The sequence below is a fragment of the Bos indicus genome, chromosome 4, assembly GCF_029378745.1.
Source record: "Bos indicus isolate NIAB-ARS_2022 breed Sahiwal x Tharparkar chromosome 4, NIAB-ARS_B.indTharparkar_mat_pri_1.0, whole genome shotgun sequence".
Taxonomy (NCBI): Eukaryota; Metazoa; Chordata; class Mammalia; order Artiodactyla; family Bovidae; genus Bos; species Bos indicus.
The window spans coordinates 68,700,145-68,719,072 of NC_091763.1; the positions used below are offsets into that span (position 1 = coordinate 68,700,145).

General features: G+C 37.8%; 1 protein-coding gene across 5 annotated transcripts in view; it reads right to left on the reverse strand.

Annotated features, from left to right (window-relative positions):
• Positions 1 to 18,928, reverse strand: part of TAX1BP1 (Tax1 binding protein 1) — an 84,148-nt gene that overhangs the window by 37,267 nt on the left and 27,953 nt on the right. For all 5 annotated transcript variants that reach the window (XM_019958838.2, XM_019958840.2, XM_019958839.2 and 2 more), the window contains 4 exons: positions 11,008 to 11,156; positions 10,830 to 10,920; positions 5,661 to 5,846; positions 172 to 396 (listed from right to left, as the gene is read on the reverse strand). In XM_019958838.2, coding sequence (XP_019814397.2) covers positions 172 to 396; positions 5,661 to 5,846; positions 10,830 to 10,920; positions 11,008 to 11,156 — 651 coding nt within the window. The remainder of the gene's footprint in view (positions 1 to 171; positions 397 to 5,660; positions 5,847 to 10,829; positions 10,921 to 11,007; positions 11,157 to 18,928) is intronic.

The following is an 18,928-nucleotide window of genomic DNA, read 5'->3' on the forward strand; positions in this document are numbered from 1 at the left end:
ACTTGTATTAATTTCAACCGAAGAAGTTACAATGACTAAACAAAATGAATGGAAATTTAAAATTCTGTGACCAGGAATCTGACCTCAATTACTTTAGCATAAGTCATTGTCTTTCATAAGCTTATAATGAGTTTTTGACCAAAATGGAAATTCAAAATTAACTGGCTTTACCTGATCTTTATTCACAGCACTTAGTTTAAGCTCTGCCAGTGCATCAGTTAACTGCTTTTTTACTTTCTCATTTTCCAAGTGTGCAGTATGAAGATCTGCCATTGTTTTATCCCGCACATTTACAGCATCACTAAGTTCTTTAGCCAGAAAGACAGCTTCTTGCCGTGTTGCCTGAATCTGTTCTTCAGCTTTACGAAGTTGCTCCTTTAAAATAAATGTATCTTCCTGAAGAAAGGCAGATAAATGTATTTGTAATTAAACCATTCAAGTAAAAAACAGAAGCAGAAACAATGTTTATTTCTATTTCAACAGATCTAAAATTTTAAATTAAATATTGCTTTTATATTCACAACTGAGATGAAGTATTGTTGTTGTTCGTTCAGTTGCAGTAAGTAGGGTCCAACTCTTTGCAGCCTATGGACTGTAGCACACCAGACTTCCCTGTCGTTCACTATCTCCCAGAGTTTGCTCACTTTCACGTCCACTGAGTCAGTAATGCTATCTAACCATCTTATCCTCTGCCTCCCTCTTCTCCATATATAAGCATATAAAAAATGTGAGATGTGACTTTGTTTTAGAGACCCCCATATAGCAACCGGAGAAGGCAATGGCACCCCACTCCAGTACTCTTGCCTGGAAAATCCCATGGACGGAGGAGCCTGGTGGGCTGCAGTCCATGGGGTCGCGAAGAGTCGGACACGACTGAGCGACTTCACTTTCACTTTTCACTTTCATGCATTGGAGAAGGAAATGGCAACCCACTCCAGTGTTTTTGCCTGGAGAATCCCAGGGACGGGGGAGCCTGGTGGGCTGCCGTCTATGGGGTCACACAGAGTTGGACACGACTGAAGTGACTTAGCACAGCATAGCATAGCATATAGCAGCCCTATGCATTGGCTATCAATACTATCACTATATGTGTAATTCAGGACACTGAAATACAGGAAGTCAAGCAACATAACCAATGCTTACAGTCTTGGCTGAACAGAGACTCAAATGGAGGCTTCTGTCTCGCAGAATCTCTCCAGCTAGAACTACCAACCCTCGTTTTTTATAACTAATAACAGTAATTATAAAAACCTCATTGTAACTCTAAAAATTTTGGTTAAAAAAACGTTTCCTATGATCTAACCTGTAATTAGCACCTTTCTCCAAACCTAAAAGTATCTTTGAAAAGTTAAAATCGCCACTTTCTGTAATATAAACAAGACAATATGAGCTCAATAAATCTAGCTTATTCCAACATTCCTTTTTATTCTAGAAATAAACTCATAAAGAGTGCAACCATTCTGTTTTTAAATTGTTAGCTCCTTAGAAGGAAATGTATATGATTATTTATGTAATGCTGGGTGAAGAAAATCTTTCTAGTATAACATTAATAAAGATAATATATAAATGTTATCAGTTTCTATATGCCAGAAAGGGGAAAAAGCATTGAAACTATTTTCTAACCCATAAAAAATGAAAATATTAAAAAAAAAAGAAAATATTTTAAACAAAAGAAAAAAGAAATTTGGAGAAAGGTATGGATTTCTTTAAATAGCTATTATGCATAGAAAAAAATGTTCAACTCATCAACAGTCCAAGAAGGTAAAACAAATACCATTCCTCTTCTTTCAAACTAAGACTGAAAACCAATTAACTCTAATATTTGGATGGTTTAGGAAAATTAGCACATCTGCAAATATGTGGGCTCATTATTATCTACAAGTGATACAGCCTTTATCAGATTTTTGAAACATTCATCAACACCTTTGAAAAACACATGGCTTTTCATCTTTTATTTTCATGAGTTCCTAAATACAGCTTTAGTTTGGCAGGGTTAGTTTTGCAGGGATTAAGTAAAATATTATGAAAAATTATTAAAAATAAAAAATCTCTAACAATATGAGAATTTTGTTATAAACTATGATATACCCTCCATAAAATGAAAACCTATGCAGCCATTACTAGCAGTAGTATATGTCATACACTGTTGATATATTAATTTTTTGGAAAGGCATTTGAATTAATTATGAAAATTTAAAACCTCAAACTGGCAACTGTCCTTTGAGCAATTTATTCCACAGATTTATACATGTACCTAGATACTGTACAAGAATGTTTACTGAAAAAAAAAAAAAAAAAAAAGAATGTTTACTGCACCATGCTTTTATAATACCTAAGGATTGTACACAACTAAAAAACATTACATCAGTTCAGTTCATAAACCACATAAAACTATTCCAATTATAATGAATAAATCAAATTAAATTTATATAACATAGTATTATATACCCTTTTTTTTTTAAGTGGGAAGATCTCTATGAACTGATAGGGAATGATTTCCCATCTATATATAGTTCAATGAAGAAAAGCAAAGGAAAAAAGCGTATAAACAATATCCCCCTTTAAAGAAAGGGGCCTTCCCTTGTGGCTCAGATGGTAAAGAATCCACATGCAATGTGCAAGACCTGGGTTCGATCCCTGGGTTGGGAAGATGCCCTGGAGAAGGGAAAGGCTACCCACTCCAGTATTCTGGCCTGCAGAATTTCATGGACTGTCGAGTCTATGGGATCACAAAGAGTCGGACACAACTGAGCCACTTTCACTTAAAGAAAGGAGACAGAGAAGGCTATGTGCATGCACACACATGCACCAAGTTTATTTTTGTAAAAACAAACATGAAGGATATACTAGAAACTAATGAAAATATTTTACCTATGAAAACAGGTAAGAAAGGGTTTTTATAATTTATTTTTAATTGGAGGATAATTACAATATTGTGTTGGTTTCTGCCATACATCAACATGAATCAGTCACAGGTATACATATGTTCCCTCCCTCTTGAACCTTCCTCCCACCCCCCCAATGCTGAAGCTGAAACTCCAATACTTTAGCCACCTGATGCGAAGAACTGACTCACTGGAAAAGACCCTGATGCTGGGCAAGACTGAAGGCAGGAGAAGGGGACAACAAAGGATGAGATGGTTGGATGGCATCACCAGCTCAATGGACATGGGTTTGAGCAAGCTCCGGGAGTTGGTGATGGACAGGGAAGCCTGGCGTGCTGCTGTCCACAGGGTCGCAAAGAGTCAGACATGACTGAGCGAGTGGACTGACTGAAGTCTCTACGTCCTTAGTGAAATATATTTTAAGATAAAATCTGGAAAAATCTTAGTTTTTATTTAGCAGAGATACTGATAGAAATGGTGTTGAGATAATAATTCTGAAACTAATGGTGCGTGCAGCTAGTTGAAAAGTTAAAGTGTTAGTCACTCAATTGTGTCTGACTCTTTGCTGGTCCATGGGCTGTATAGCCCTCCAGGCTCCTCTGTCCATGGGATCCTCCAGGCAAGAATACTGGAGTGAGTAGCCATTTCCTTCTTCAGGGGATTTTCCTAACCCGGAGATCAAAACCCAGGTCTCCTGCATCGCAGGAAGATTATCATCCAAGCCACCAGGGAAGCTGGTTAAACAACATGAATAAATATAATGTTTGAAAGCTGCGGGGGCTTCCCTGATAGCTCAGTTGGTAAAGAATCCACCTGCAATGCAGGAGATACCGGTTCAATTCCTGGGTCAGGAAGATCCACTGGAGAAGGGATAGGCTACCCACTCAAGTATTCTTGGGCTTCCCTTGTGCCTAGCTGGTAAAGAATCTGCCTGCAAAGCAAGAGACCTGGGTTCCATCCCTGGGTTGGGAAGATCCCCTGGAGAAAGGAAAGGCTACCCACTCCAGTATTCTGACCTGGAGAATTCCATGGACTGTATAGTCCATGGGGTCGCAAAGAGTCGGACACAACTGAGCGACTTTCACTTTTGGAAGCTGGGAGAAGGTATACGTAAGTATGGAAAGGAAGAAGATAAAGAAGACCCCTAGGAAGTACTGGATTTGAATTGGAGACATCAATATAAATTTAAGACTTAAAATATCTAATTAAAGCACAAAGTACAAAAGGATTCAGTTCTTGGTTTCGAAATACCTTTCTCGAATGTAAAAAAAAAATCAGGCTCTTTGGAAAAATTGGTAATACCAGATTTAGGTCTGAACCTAAAACTAAAACCTAACACAAAGTTCTAACCACAAAACAAGGAAGTATTCAAAGCATTAGGGGGAATATATCAGAAAGATACAAATGTAGGTCTGGAAAGGCTCCCCCCTAGCTATAGGACAACTTAAGTATAAAAAAGAATGATGATGTATAATGTATAATATACTGAACAAAAAATAATCAGGGAGTCTACAGTGATTAAAAAAAAAGGAATAGAACAAAAGGGAACCACCTCATTATAAAAGAATACCTACGAACACAGAAGGAATGACAATTTTTTAAATATCCACTTTGCAATCATTAATGTAATAACTGATACAGGTAAGGATCATTGAAGTATAAAAAACACTGGTCAAAGAGTATTGCGGAGTAGGATGTTCACATGATCTCAAAGTATTACCCGAGATTATCCAATAAATCACAAAGAAGGAAAGACACCAACGTAATGGAGAGATAAGCAGACATAACTTCAAACAACAGATTAAACCTATCATCAGAAAGAAAGGAACTGGTATTATATGACTTCTGATGTAACTGCAACAGAATGTACAAACGATCTTTTTCTTGCCAAAAATATCTAACTGGAATCTGGTCATGAGGAAACAATAGACAAAACTAGAATATAGAACACTCTCTCAGACCAGTCTGAATTCTTCAAAACTATCAATGTCATCACAGACAAAAGGTTTAAGGACACTGTTCTGTAAAGCAGACCAAGAATATAACAATAATCATTAATGTATGGTTTCTGACTACCCAGCATCAAGAAATTTTAAAGAAGGTTTTACAATATAAGTGGACTAATTTCAATGTGGACTAAAACTACATATGTGTGTGTGTGTGCGTGCCTGCGTGTGCACACGCGTGCTGTCGTGTCCAACTCTTCTGTGACCCCATGGACTCTTTTGCGACCACATGGACCAGCAAGATCCTCTGGACCTGGAATTTTTCCAGGCAAGAATACTGGAGTGGGTTGCCATTTCCTATACTCTAGGGGATCTTCCCAACCCAGGGATCAAACCCACGTCTCAAGTCTCCTGCACTGGCAGATGGATTCTTTAACACTAGCACCACCTGGGAAGCCCCATATACAAGTATGACTATTATCATATCAATATAAAGTTTCTTAGGTTACATTTCTTAGGTATTATGGATCTACAACAGAATGTAACTGTTGATAAGAGAGACTTTCAAAAATATTTAGGATGAAATGTCAATGCCTACAACTGACTTTCAAATGGCTTGTAGGGGGCATATAAATAGGGGAGATAAAGGTGGCAAAATACTGAAGGATATATGTATTCAATTTTCTGTTCTTTCAACTCTTCTGTAAGACTGAACTTTTTCCAAAACAGAAGTTGAGGGGAGTTAAAGACAAAAAATAAAAACACACTGCATACATTTAACAGGGATAATACTTTATAGTCTTCAAATGCGTATTGCAAAAGTACTTACCTTACTTGAGGTTGTAAGCAAGAAGGTCCTTTGCAGATTCTCCTTTTCAGCCAATGAGAACTGTAGTCTGCTAATCTCTTCTTTGAAATGAGTAATCATGTTTTCTTTGTTCCCATCTAAATTCTTTAAAGTCTGGACCTCTGACACAAGCTTGGTATTTTCTATTTCTGTATTCTTCAAATGTACCTGTAACAGTGATTGAAAATGCCAAGAATATTCTTTCTAACTCCATAGCCTAAGTTCCTCAATAATTTAAAGTATCACTATTTATCTCTAACCCAAATATGATCAAGGAAAGGAAAGACTCACTAAGCAAGGAATCAGGAAAGCAAATTTTGCCAAATGATTACCCAAGTATATGGAAGCAGAACACAACTTTTCTAAGTTTTGCTATTGTTTTAGTTTTCCACAGAGATTAATTCTAAGGTCTAACATTACCTGATCTCCAAAATCTTCCCTTTTACTAATTTTACATTATTTCTTTTTAAAATTACAAATGAATTTGGTTGTTCTTTTGGGGAAACATGTTACAGGCATATTCATATATAAAGGCATGACCAGATTCAAGAAAATCAAAGTACATTCAAGAACGATACCGTAAACAATTAAATTTCTTGCTTATGGAAAAAGTACTATGTCATTTACCTCCTATGTGCCTAAAAATATATTTATTGACTAATTAACCCAACTATATTGATTTTTCCCAGGAACTCTGGCTGCTGCTATTCACAGTACATATGCAAATCAAATTCTATAACTGAAATTATAAAGAGTACAAGTATCTTTAAAATTTAAACTGCAGTTGAAAGTAGTTTTTAAAAAAATACTGTATGCAACTGCATACTGCAACTTTCAACTGCAGTATGCAACTGCAACTTTCCTAAGATATCAGTATTATTAATATTTCCCTTTTTCACAAAATCTGTTCAAAAACCAAATATTCTATTTGGGCACTACTCCTTGAAGAGTCAAACCATAAAATCATCCATCAGTGAGTCTTTACTATTTTATCTCCTGTTCTCTCTCCTCTCTCTCTCTCTCACACACACACACACTCTCTCTCTCTCTCTCATGCTCTGAAGATGGTTGTTCCAAGAAACAGAATGGGTATAACCCATAAACATGCAAAATGTTTCTATGTTCTGCAGTGAGGTGCAGAGTAGACCTGATTTTTTTTTTTTAATTTTCAAAGCAAAAATTTTTAAAGATTAAAAAAGAATTAACCAACCCCCAAAATAAGAGGGAGACAACTGTAGTTTTGTGGTATAGTTTGAAATAAGGGAGCCTAATATCTCCAGCTGTTTTTCTCCAGACTGTTTTGACTATTCAGGGTCTTTTGTTTTTCCAGACAGATTTTAGAATTATTTATTCTAGTTCTGTGAAAAAATATCATTGATATGTTGATAGGAATGCACTGAATCTGTAGATTGGGTAGTATGGTCATTTTAACAATGTTAATTCTTCCAATCCATGAGTACAGTGTATCTTTCCATATGTGTTACCTTCATATTTTTTTTTTTTCAATCACTGTCTGTTTTCTCACTACAGGGCTTTTACTCATTAGATTTATTCCTAGATATTTTACCCTTTTTGACTGTAAATAGGATTGTTTTAATTTCTCTTTCCAAGAGTTTGCTGTTAGTATACAGAAATGCAGATGATTATTATTATTCTATATATTATTTTTGTATCTTGCAACCTGACCAAACCCAATGATGAACAGCAGGTTTTCAGTGGCATCTTTAGGGTTTTCTGTATAATGTCATCTGTAAACAGTGACAGTTTTACTACTTCCTTTGCAATTTGAATTCCTTTTCTTTGTCTGATCACGATGGCTATGACTTCCAATACTATGCTGAATAAAAGTGATGAGAGTGGGTATTTTTGTCTTGTTCCTGATCTTTTAGGAAGTACTTTTCAAGCTTTTCGCCATTGAGTACATTATGATGTTAGCTGTGGCCTTGTATATGACTCATTATGTTGAGGTATGTTCTTTCTTAACCACTTCGTTGAGAAGTTTTATCACAAACATGTTGAATTTTGACAACAGCTTTTCCTGCATCTACTGAGATGATCATATAATCTTTATTTTTTTAATGCAGGATATCACAGTAACTATACTTTGTATACCACAAAGCTAGAGTAATCAAAACAGTATGGTAGTGGACAAAACCAGACACACTGATCAATAGAACAGAGAGCCCAGAAATGAACCCCACTTATATAAGCAATTAGTCTATGACAAAGGAGGCAAGAATATTACAACAGGGAAAAGAAAATTTCTTCAACAAACTTGTGTTGGGGAAACTAGACAGCTACATGCAAAAGAATCAAGCTAAACTACTTTCTCACACCATATATGTAAAAATAAACTCAAAATGGATTAAAGACTTAAATGTAAAACCTGAAACCATAAAACTTCTAGAAGAAAACAAAGGCAGTAGATTGTTTGATATTAGTCTAAGCAAAAAATTTTGGATATGCCTCCTCAGGCAAGGGAATCAAAGGCAAAAATAAAATAAATGGTACTACATCAAACTAAAAAGCCTTTCCCCAGCAAAGGAAACTATCAACAAAATGAAAAGGACACCTACTGAATGGGAAAAGATATCTGAAGTGATATATCCAACCAACATGGAGTTAATATGCAAAATATACAAAGAGCCCATACAACTCAATATCAAAAAACAGGCAGAGAACCTGAACAGGCATTTCTCCAAAGAAGACATACAGAAGATCAACAAGCAAATGAAAATGTGTTCAAGATCACTAATCATCAACGAAATACAAATCAAACACCTCATCTCAATGATACATCACCTCAGTCTTGAGAATGGCTACTAACAAAAAGACAACAAATAACAAGTACTGGTAAGAATGTGGAGAAAAGGGAACCCCTCTGCACTGCTGGTGGGAATGTAAATTGGTGCAGTCACTATGGAGAAACAGTAGGGAGATTCCTCAAAAAGTTAAAAAGTAGAACCATATGATCCAGCAATTCCACTCCTGGATATTTATCTGAAGAAAACAAAATACTAATTTGAAAAGATATAAGTACCCCTATGTTTACTGCAGTATTATCTACAATAGCCAAGATATTAAAGCAACCTAAGTGCTCATCAATAGATGAAAGGATAAAGAAGATGCTGTGTGTATGTGTACACACACACACAGGTGTATTACTCAGCCATAAAAAAAAGAAAAACTTTGCCATGTGCAACAACAATATGGAAGGACCTAAGTGAAATAAATCAAAGACAAATACCATACTATTTCATTTACGTGTGTTATCTAAAAAACAGAACAAATGAACATAAAAAAGAATGACAGATGAAGAAAACTAACAAGTGGTTGCTGGCTGGGGGATGAGAGAAACAGGTGAGGAAGATGAACAGGTACACAGTTATAAAAACAGAATCAGTCACAGGTATGAAATATATAGCATGTTGAATATAGTCAATAATCATGCAATACCTTTGTACGGTGACAGGTGGTAGCTAGACTTATTGTGATCATTTTGAAATGTATAAAAATATAAAATCACAATGCTATGCACCCAGAACTAAATATAGTTTTGTGTGGGTCAAATTAAACTTCAAAAACAAACTCATGGAAAAAAAACAGGTCAGATTTGTGGTTACCTGAGACAGAGAGTGAAGGGAGGTGGCGTTAGACAAACTAATCAAAAGGTACAAACTTCCAGTTAAAAGATAAATAAGTATTAGGGATATAACATATCACACAGTAACTAAAATTAACACCACTGTAAGTTATATATGAAAGTTATTGAGAGTAAATCCCTAGAGTTCCCATCACCAGGGCAAAAAATCTTTTATATTTATATGAGATGATGAATGTTCACTAAACTTATTGTGGTAATCATTCCATGATATACACCATTATGCTTATGCCATAAACTTATAAGTACTGTATGTCAATGGTATCTCAATAAAAATGAAGAAAAAAAAAAGGTGATTCTCAGAAAAGATTTGGAATTTCATACTTGGGTACCCAATGATGGCACAGAGCTTATCAACAGATATAAATAAGTGAATAGTTATTTTTTAATAAGAAGAAAGGGAAAACCTACTGGCAATAAATAAATCATATTCTACATTTTTAGTACAAATTGAGACGAGACTCTCAAATACTGAATATATGAAGTTATGCTTTATTTTTAACATATACCATAATTATATAAATGAGTGCTGTTCTCTTCTAATAAAGAGATTAAATCTATCCAAGTAATACTTAACTCAGAATGTTCTTGAAATTCCTAATCTTGAACTGCCTTCAAGAACTGCTTCAAGTCCCAATATGTATCCACAATATTGACAACTAACACTCACTATCCTATTTTAGAGCTGCTTAAACAGGAAAGGAGAAAAAACTCTGAAAGGTGAAGATTTGTCTACAGAATCCTTTTTTAAAATGAAAGTCTCTTAGATATTTCCAAAAGGCAAACTAAAATATGATCATCACTGAAATAAATTAATCCTCTCACTAACATTTATATACTCTTAAAAGGGGAAAATTAGTTGCACAAATCCTGATCAACGGCTATCTTATTACCATTAAAAATCTCTGACTTATTATACATTACCTGCTAAGTATCTAAAATACCAGTAACTTAAACTTCCTGAAAACTTTTAGGGACTATACACAATGAGGTAGTTTTAAAATATATCCCTAAATCCTTTGATTCTCCTCTCTTAAAGAAGTGGAGCCTAATTCCCCTCTCCAGTATCAGCTGGAGTGACTTGCTTCTAATTAGTAAGATAAAGAAGAAGCATCAGTGCACAACTTGCAGACCAAGTCATAAAATGTATTGATTTCCTCCTTCTCTCCCTTGTATGGCTCACTCTGAGAGAAGTTGATTGCCATACTGTGGGGACATTCAAACAGCCACTGAAGAGGCAACATTCCAAGAAACTGAAGGACCTCCTGCCAAAAGTCATGTAAGCGAGCCACTCTGACAGCACATCCCCCAGTTCTAACTGAGAGCCTTTAGTGGACTTCAGCCCTTGCCAACATCTTGATTGCAACTACACAAGAGACTCTGAGCCAGAACCACTCAGCTAAATTGCTCCCAAATTCCTGAACACTAAGTTTTGGGGCAATATGCTACACAGCAAAAGATAACTAATAAAAATGTAAGGAATAAATTACCTTATAAAGTTCCTTCTCATCCTTTTCTGTCTTCAACTGACATTCAAGTTGTTCTCTTTCACACTGTGCCTTTTTGAGTTTGTCCTTTAAACTGAGTTAAAGTCAAATAACATTAACATAAACAACTGTCTTAAAACATTTTTAAAACATGAAGATGTTTTTAAAATATTAGAAATACCTGTCTAATTCAGTTTCTTTTTCAATCGCTTTATGAGTCACTGACACAATATCTTCTTCAAGCTGGAGAGCTTTGGACGTAACATCATTGTATCTCTTCTTAAATTCTTCATTTTCCATTTTTAAACTTTGTGAGACTTTAGTAAGAGCCTTAGAAACAATAATAAAATATTTTGAGAAACAAAAACATAATCAGAAATACAAATTTGTATATTTCTAAGAAATCTATCCTTAAAATTTTAATCCCTCATTTGTCCCCTCCAAACTTTATAAGAATAAAAACTAAAATGTTATGTTATGTATGTTACCTGAAATGGTAACATACAATAAACTTTTTAAATACTAAATTAAACAATTACTAACTTTTCTCCTGGACTTTTCACACACTCTGTGGGATGATTTCAGGCCTTTCTCCACCAGAGGACAGGCAATGAAAGTGAGGAGAACTTGAAAATTAGTCACTTTGGTTTTTTTTTTTTTTTTTTTACACATCTTGCTTTCTACTGTTACTCCAATGACAAAACAGTTTTCATGATATTAACCAAGGTTAACACCCACTTCTTCTAGCATAAGTCACTAAGCACCACTGATAATTATGAAAATACAATGGGTACTGTGAAAGTGTTAATTGCTTAATCATGTCTGAATCGTTGCAACCCCACTGACTGTAGCCCACCAGGATCCTCTGTTCATGGAATTCTCCAGCAAAGAATACTAGAGTGGGAAGTCACTCCCTTCTCCAGAGGATCTTCCTGATCTAGGCACTGAACTCAGGTTTCCCACCTTGCAGGCAGATTCTTTACCATCTTAAACAGATAACTAAAAAATCTTATCACGTCAATTTAGACAAGAGATTGGTGCACTAAGCAAGGGCAGCTGCGACCAGCGCACTAAGCGCGGGCCAAGCGTGGCCAAGAGGAGCTACCCCACGTCCGAGGTCAGGAGCAGAAGCCGGGAGGACCCCATGCCCGAGGAGAGGCGGCCAAGAGGAGTTACCCCACGTCCGAGGTCAGGGGTAGCGGCTGAGTGCCAGGCTGCGACGGCGCAGGAACGGCTGAGGGGAAATACCCCGCGTCCGAGGTCAGGGGGGGCGGCCGGCAGGAGCTACCCCACGTCTAAGGAGCGGTGGCTGCGCGGGCGAAGGAGGGCCTAGAGGAGCTATCCCACGTTGAAGGTCAGGAAAGGCGGCAGTGAGGAGATACCCCTAGCCCAAGGTAAGGAGCAGCGGCTGAGCTTTGCTGGAGCAGCCGTGAAGAGATACCCCACGCCCTAGGTAACAGAAACCCAAGTAAAACGGTAGGTGTTGCAAGAGGGCATCAGAGGACAGACACACTGAAACCATACTCACAGAAAACTAGTCAATCTAATCACACTAGGACCACAGCCTTATCTAACTCAATGAAACTAAGCCATGCCCATGGGGCTACCCAAGACAGGTGGGTCATGGTGGAGAGGTCTGACAGAATGTGGTCCACTGGAGAAGGGAATGGCAAACCATTTCAGTATTCTTGCCTTGAGAACCCCATGAACAGTATGAAAAGGCAAAATGATAGGATACGGAAAGAGGAACTCCTCAGGTCAGCAGGTGCCCAATATGCTACTGGAGATCAGTAGAGAAATAACTCCAGAAAGAATGAAGGGATGGAGCCAAAGCAAAAACAATACACAGTTGTGGATGTGACTGGTGACAGAAGCAAGGTCCGATGCTGTAAAGAGCAATACTGCATAGGAACCTGGAATGTCAGGTCCATGAATCAAGGCAAATTGGAAGTGGTCAAACAAGAGATGATGGCAAGAGTGAATGTAGACATTCTAGGAATCAGTGAACTAAAATGGACTGGAATGGGTGAATTTAACTCAGATGACCATTATATCTACTACTACGGGCAGGAATCCCTCAGAAGAAATGGGAGTAGCCATCATAGTCAACGAAAGAGTCCAAAATACAGTACTTAGATGCAATCTCAAAAACGACAGAATGATCTCTGTTCGTTTCCAAAGCAAACCATTCAATATCACAGTAATCCAAGTCTATGCCCCAACCAGTAATGCTGAAGAAGCTGAAGTTGAATGGTTCTATGAAGACCTACAAGACCTTTTAGAACACCCAAAAAAGATGTCCTTTTCATTATAGGGGACTGGAATGCAAAAGTAGAAGTCAAGAAACAACTGGAGTAACAGGCAAATTTGGCCTTGGAATACGGAATGAAGCAGGGCAAAGGCTAATAGAGTTTTGCCAAGAGAACGCACTGGTCATAGCAAACACCCTCTTCCAACAACACAAGAGAAGACTCTACACATGGACATCACCAGATGGTCAACACCAAAATCAGACTGATTATATTCTTTGCAGCCAAAGATGGAGAAGCTCTAGAGAGTCAGCAAAAACAAGACTGGGAGCTGACTGTGCCTCAGATCATGAACTCCTTATTACCAAATTCAGACTTAAATTGAAGAAAGTAGGGAAAACCACTAGACCATTCAGGTATGACCTAAATCAAATCCCTTATGATTATACAGTGGAAGTGAGAAATAGATTTAAGGGCCTAGATCGGATAGAGAGAGTGCCTGATGAACTATGGACGGAGGTTCGTGACACTGTACAGGAGACAGGGATCAAGACCATCCCCGTGGAAAAGAAATGCAAAAAGGCAAAATGGCTGTCTGGGGAGGCCTTACAAATAGCTGTGAAAAGAAGAGAAGTGAAAAGCAAAGGAGAATAGGAAAGATATAAGCATCTGAATGCAGAGTTCCAAAGAATAGCAAGAAGAGATAAGAAAGCCTTCCTCAGCGATCAATGCAAAGAAATAGAGGAAAACAATAGAATGGCAAAGACTAGAGATCTCTTCAAGAAAATTAGAGACACCAAGGGAACATTGCATGCAAAGATGGGCTCAATAAAGGACAGAAATGGTATGGACCTAACAGAAGCAGAAGATATTAAGAAGAGGTGGCAAGAATACACAGAACAACTGTACAAAAAAGAGCTTCACGACCCAGATAATCACAATGGTGTGATCACTCATCTAGAGCCAGACATCCTGGAATGTGAAGTCAAGTGGGCCTTAGAAAGCATCACTACAAACAAAGCTAGTGGAGGTGATGGCATTCCAGTTGAACTATTTCAAACCTGAAAGATGATGATGTGAAAGTGCTGCACTCAATATGCCAGCAAATTTGGAAAACTCAGCAGTGGCCACAGGACTAGAAAAGGTCAGTTTTCATTCCAATCCCAAAAAAAGGCAATGCCAAAGAATGCTCAAACTACCGCACAATTCCACTCATCTCACAGGCTAGTAATCAAAATTCTCCAAGCCAGGCTTCAGCAATGCATGAACCGTGAACTTCCAGATGTTCAAGCTGGTTTTAGAAAAGGCAGAGGAACCAGAGATCAAATTGCCAACATCCACTGGATCATAGAAAAAACAAGAGAGTTCCAGAAAAACATCTACTTCTGCTTTATTGACTATGCCAAAGCCTCTGACTGTGTGGATCACAATAAACTGTGGAAAATTCTTCAAGAGAAGGGAATACTAGACCACCTGACCTGCCTCTTGAGAAACCTATATGCAGGTCAGCAACAGTTTGAACTGGACATGGACACCAGACTGGTTACAAATAGGAAAAGGAGTACTACATCAAGGCTGTATATTGTCACCCTGTTTATTTAACTTATATGCAGAGTACATCATGAGAAACGCTGGGCTGGAAGAAGCACAAGCTGGAATCAAGATTGCCAGGAGAAATATCAATAGCCTCAGATATGCAGCTGGCACCACCCTTATGGCAGAAAGTGAAGAAGAACTAAAGAGCCTCCTGATGAAAGTGAAAGAGGAGAGTGAAAATGTTGGCTTAAAGCTCAACATTCAGAAAACTAAGATCATGGCATCTGGTCCTATCACTTCATGACAAATAGATGGAAACAGTGTCAGACTTTATTTTTGGGGGCTCCAAAATCACTGCAGATGGTGACTGCAGCCATGAAATTAAAAGATGCTTACTCCTTGGAAGGAAAGTTATGACCAACCTAGATAGCATACTCAAAAGCAGAGACATTAGTTTGCCAACAAAGGTCCGTCTAGTCAAGGCTATGGTTTTTCCAGTGGTCATGTATGGATGTGAGGGTTGGACTGTGAAGAAAGCTGAGCGCCGAAGAATTGATGCTTTTAAACTGTGGTGTTGGAGAAGACTCTTGAGAGTCCCTTGGACTGCAAGGAGATCCAACCAGTCCATTCTAAAGGAGGTCAGCTCTGGGTGTTCTTTGGAAGGCATGATGCTAAAGCTGAAACTCCAGTACTTTGACCACCTCATGAGAAGAGTTGACTCATTGGAAAAGACCCTGATGTTGTCAAACATTGAAGGCAGGAGAAGAAGGGGACAACAGAGAATGAGATGGATGGATGGCATCACCGACTCAATAGACATGAGTCTGAGTTAACTCCAGGAGTTGGTGATGGAGAGGGAGGCCTGGTGTGCTGCGATTCATGGGGTCGCAAAGAGTCGGACACGACTGAGCAACTGAATTGAACTGAAGAGGTCCACACTAGACAGAGCCATTATATGAGAGATCTTTCACGTTCTCTCACTCATGTACTTATGGTAACTCCCAAATGCCTGGTAACGTTTCAAGGTACCCTACACCTTGCTGTTTACTCACGAAGTCATGTCTAACTCTTTGTGACTCCATAGACTGTAGCCTGCAAGGCTGGAGTGGGTTGCCATTTCCTTCTCCAGGGAATCTTCCTGACCCAGGGATCAAACCCACATCTCCTGCATTTCAGGCAGATTCTTTACCCTACCTGATTTGTGAAACTTAAGAATCAAAACAATATGAATATAAACAAGAGTTCATAACAAGCTCCTCATATTGTTTAAGCAATATTGTTTAAAAGTGAAGTCGCTCAGTCATCTCTGACTCTTTGCGACCCCGTGGACTGTAGCCCACCAGGCTCCTCCGTCCATGGGATTCTCTAGGCAAGAATACTGGGGTGGATTGCCATTTCCTTCTCCAGGGGATCTTCCCAACCCAGGGATCGAACTTAGGTCTCCTCCAGGGCAGGCAGACACTTTAACCTCTGAGCCACCATATTGTTTGAGTACCACCCAAAAAAATTTGGTTTCAAAATATCTTGAAGGACATCTTAAATTACCAATATTCAAGTTAAGAATGTAATTTATTTTATGAAAACATTCCATTCATAGATGGAATTCACCAAAAGATTATGAACTAATTAGAAAACTTAACAGGGTCATAGCCCATTTTAGTCCTATTTGAAAAACAGGATTCAGGAGCATTGGTTCTCTGAGCCTCAGTTTTCAATCTTCTAATTTCAAATATATATCCAGCACTTCAAAACAAAAACCAGAACACAATGAATAAATACACAAACTGCTAATTTTTACACAAGTCTAATAAATGTAAAGTGAAAGTCACTCAGTCATGTCAGACTCTCTGAGACCCATGGACGCATGAATTCTCCAGGTCAGAATAGTGGAGTGGGTAGCCCTTCCCTTCAGGGAATCTTCCTAACCCAGGGATCGAACCCAGGTCTCCCACATTGCAGGGGGATTCTTTACCAGCTGAGCCACAAGGGAAGCCCAAGAATACTGGAGTGGGTAGCCTATCCCTTCTCCAGCAGATCTTCCAGACCCAGAATCAAACCAGGGTCTCCTGCATTGCAGGCAGATTCTTTACCAACTGAGCTATCAGGGAAGCTAATGAGATATCATTTGACATTAAAAAGAATGAAATACTGATCCATACTATAAAATGGGTGAACCCTGAAAGCATTGTAACTGCAAGAAGCTAGTTCCAAAAGTATACAATTTAATGGTTTTTAATATATTTACAGACTTGTGCAACCATTACCATAACCTAGTTTTAGAACATTTTCATCACCCCCAAAAGAAACCCTTTACCTACTTATGGTCACTGGTTCCCACCAGTCCCAGGCAACCACTAATCTAAATATCTATAGATGTGCATATTTTGTACATTGCATAAATGATCTATCTTAATAGTCTTTCAGATACTCAGCAGTTTATATACTCATACTTTAAAACTATTATACGAAGACTGTTTTTTACAATTCATACCACAGATTTTAAACCAGATTTCACACCAGATTTTAAACAGGTGCCAAGAAATGTCACAGATTTTATAAGTCACTCAACTAACCCAGGTTTAAAAGTTTCTGAGCTATTCTAATGCCCAGCAGGCCTGCCTGATTAAGATGGAGACTATAATTTTGGAAGTAAAAAGCAAATTCATAAAGAACTAGAAGCCCCATGACTAACAGCAAAGAGGAAGTAGCTCTCCTAGCAAGCATATTATTTTATCCCCAGAAATAAGCAACTGCCAAAATATAACTCAGAATTGTTTGTATATAACATTATATAAACATTGCTTTTAAAATCTGGGGAAAATGTTGTCAATTCTTACTCCTCTTGGATGACATTATTTTATTTCTTCATTGATTATGAAAATTAATATAACAATATTAGCTGAAGTTAGTGAGAATCTATTATTCAACAAATACCATTCTAAGTCTTTTTGTCACCATTTTCTATAGAATAACTTAAAAAAAAAAAAATCACTTCCACATATCTATCTTCCCAGATTGTATATTCCAATGGAAGAATAGTAGCAAGGAAGAAGTCCCCTTCATGATGGGTGACTGTCATCAAGATTTGTGAGTTGCCATAAACTTCCAAAGATTTCTTCTGGGTACCTTAGCCACAGTCTCCTACAAATTATGCTTCATTAATCCCCTGACCTCAGTCTACCATTTTCTCAACCCACGTCTGTCAGCATAATCTTTAGTCTTATCTATAGTGCTTAACCCGTCACCTGGACAGCAGAGAGAACCTAAGACTGTTTAAATTTCAGGTAATACTCAACTGAACCAGAAAAATGGTCTGATGTACATGAGTAATTTCACACAATTGAAGGCCTCTCTTTCTGCCATTCCTACTCTCTAAATCATCCATTCTTCCCATTTGGATTTCAAGGTGAACAGCGTCTAACATCAAAGGCCATACTTCAGGGTATTCTTGATCTCACAGGCTAGGTACAGGTTGTAATGGGCCATTTTGGAAAACTGCCAAATTCAGGTAACAGCAAGAGAAATGTGTGAAGAATAGAAAGAAAAGGGTTAGAACTATACAAAGGACAGCAAGAGAGTTACAACAACTGGATTAAAAATTTACCTGGATGTTCTAATAGTCAAGCTAGGCACATATAATGAGATTTTATTATAACATTTATAATACTTGGGTATACCTACTTAAAAAGTTCAAATTTAAAAAGTGGTTCCTTAGAATTCCCTGGAGGTGGTTAAAAGACTCCAAGCTTCCACTGAGAGAAGCACGGATTCAATCACTGGTCAGGGAACTAAGATTCCACATGTTACACCACCCTCCTTCCCACCCCTCCCCACCAAAAATGGTTCTTTAACCAGAGTATCTACCCCTACTGTAGGACTGCAATTACTCCCCAGGAATAAAATTGGGAGAATAACTGTGTATTTTAAACTAAAAAGGCTAATAGTAATAAGGACAAAAGACTTGACAGATGTTTATAAGGAGACAAGGAGGACATGGCAACCCACTCCAATATTCTTGCGTGGAGAATCCAATGGGCAGAGGAACCTGGTAGGTTATAGTCCATGGGGTCGCAAGAGTCAGACACAACTAAGCTACTAATCCATAAGGAAATAAACAACTGTACACACTGCCTGATATTATGTTTACCCTCTAATTCAAGCAATCCTCAAACAGAATAAGGTTAATCTTTTTTGTTTGAGCCCTATCTGTATATCACCTCTGCTCAAGCGTACAATATACAATCACTCCACTAGAGTATAAAATGGCTCAATCAACAATTATTAAGCAACTGTTCTAGGTCTTGCTGCACAAAAGAA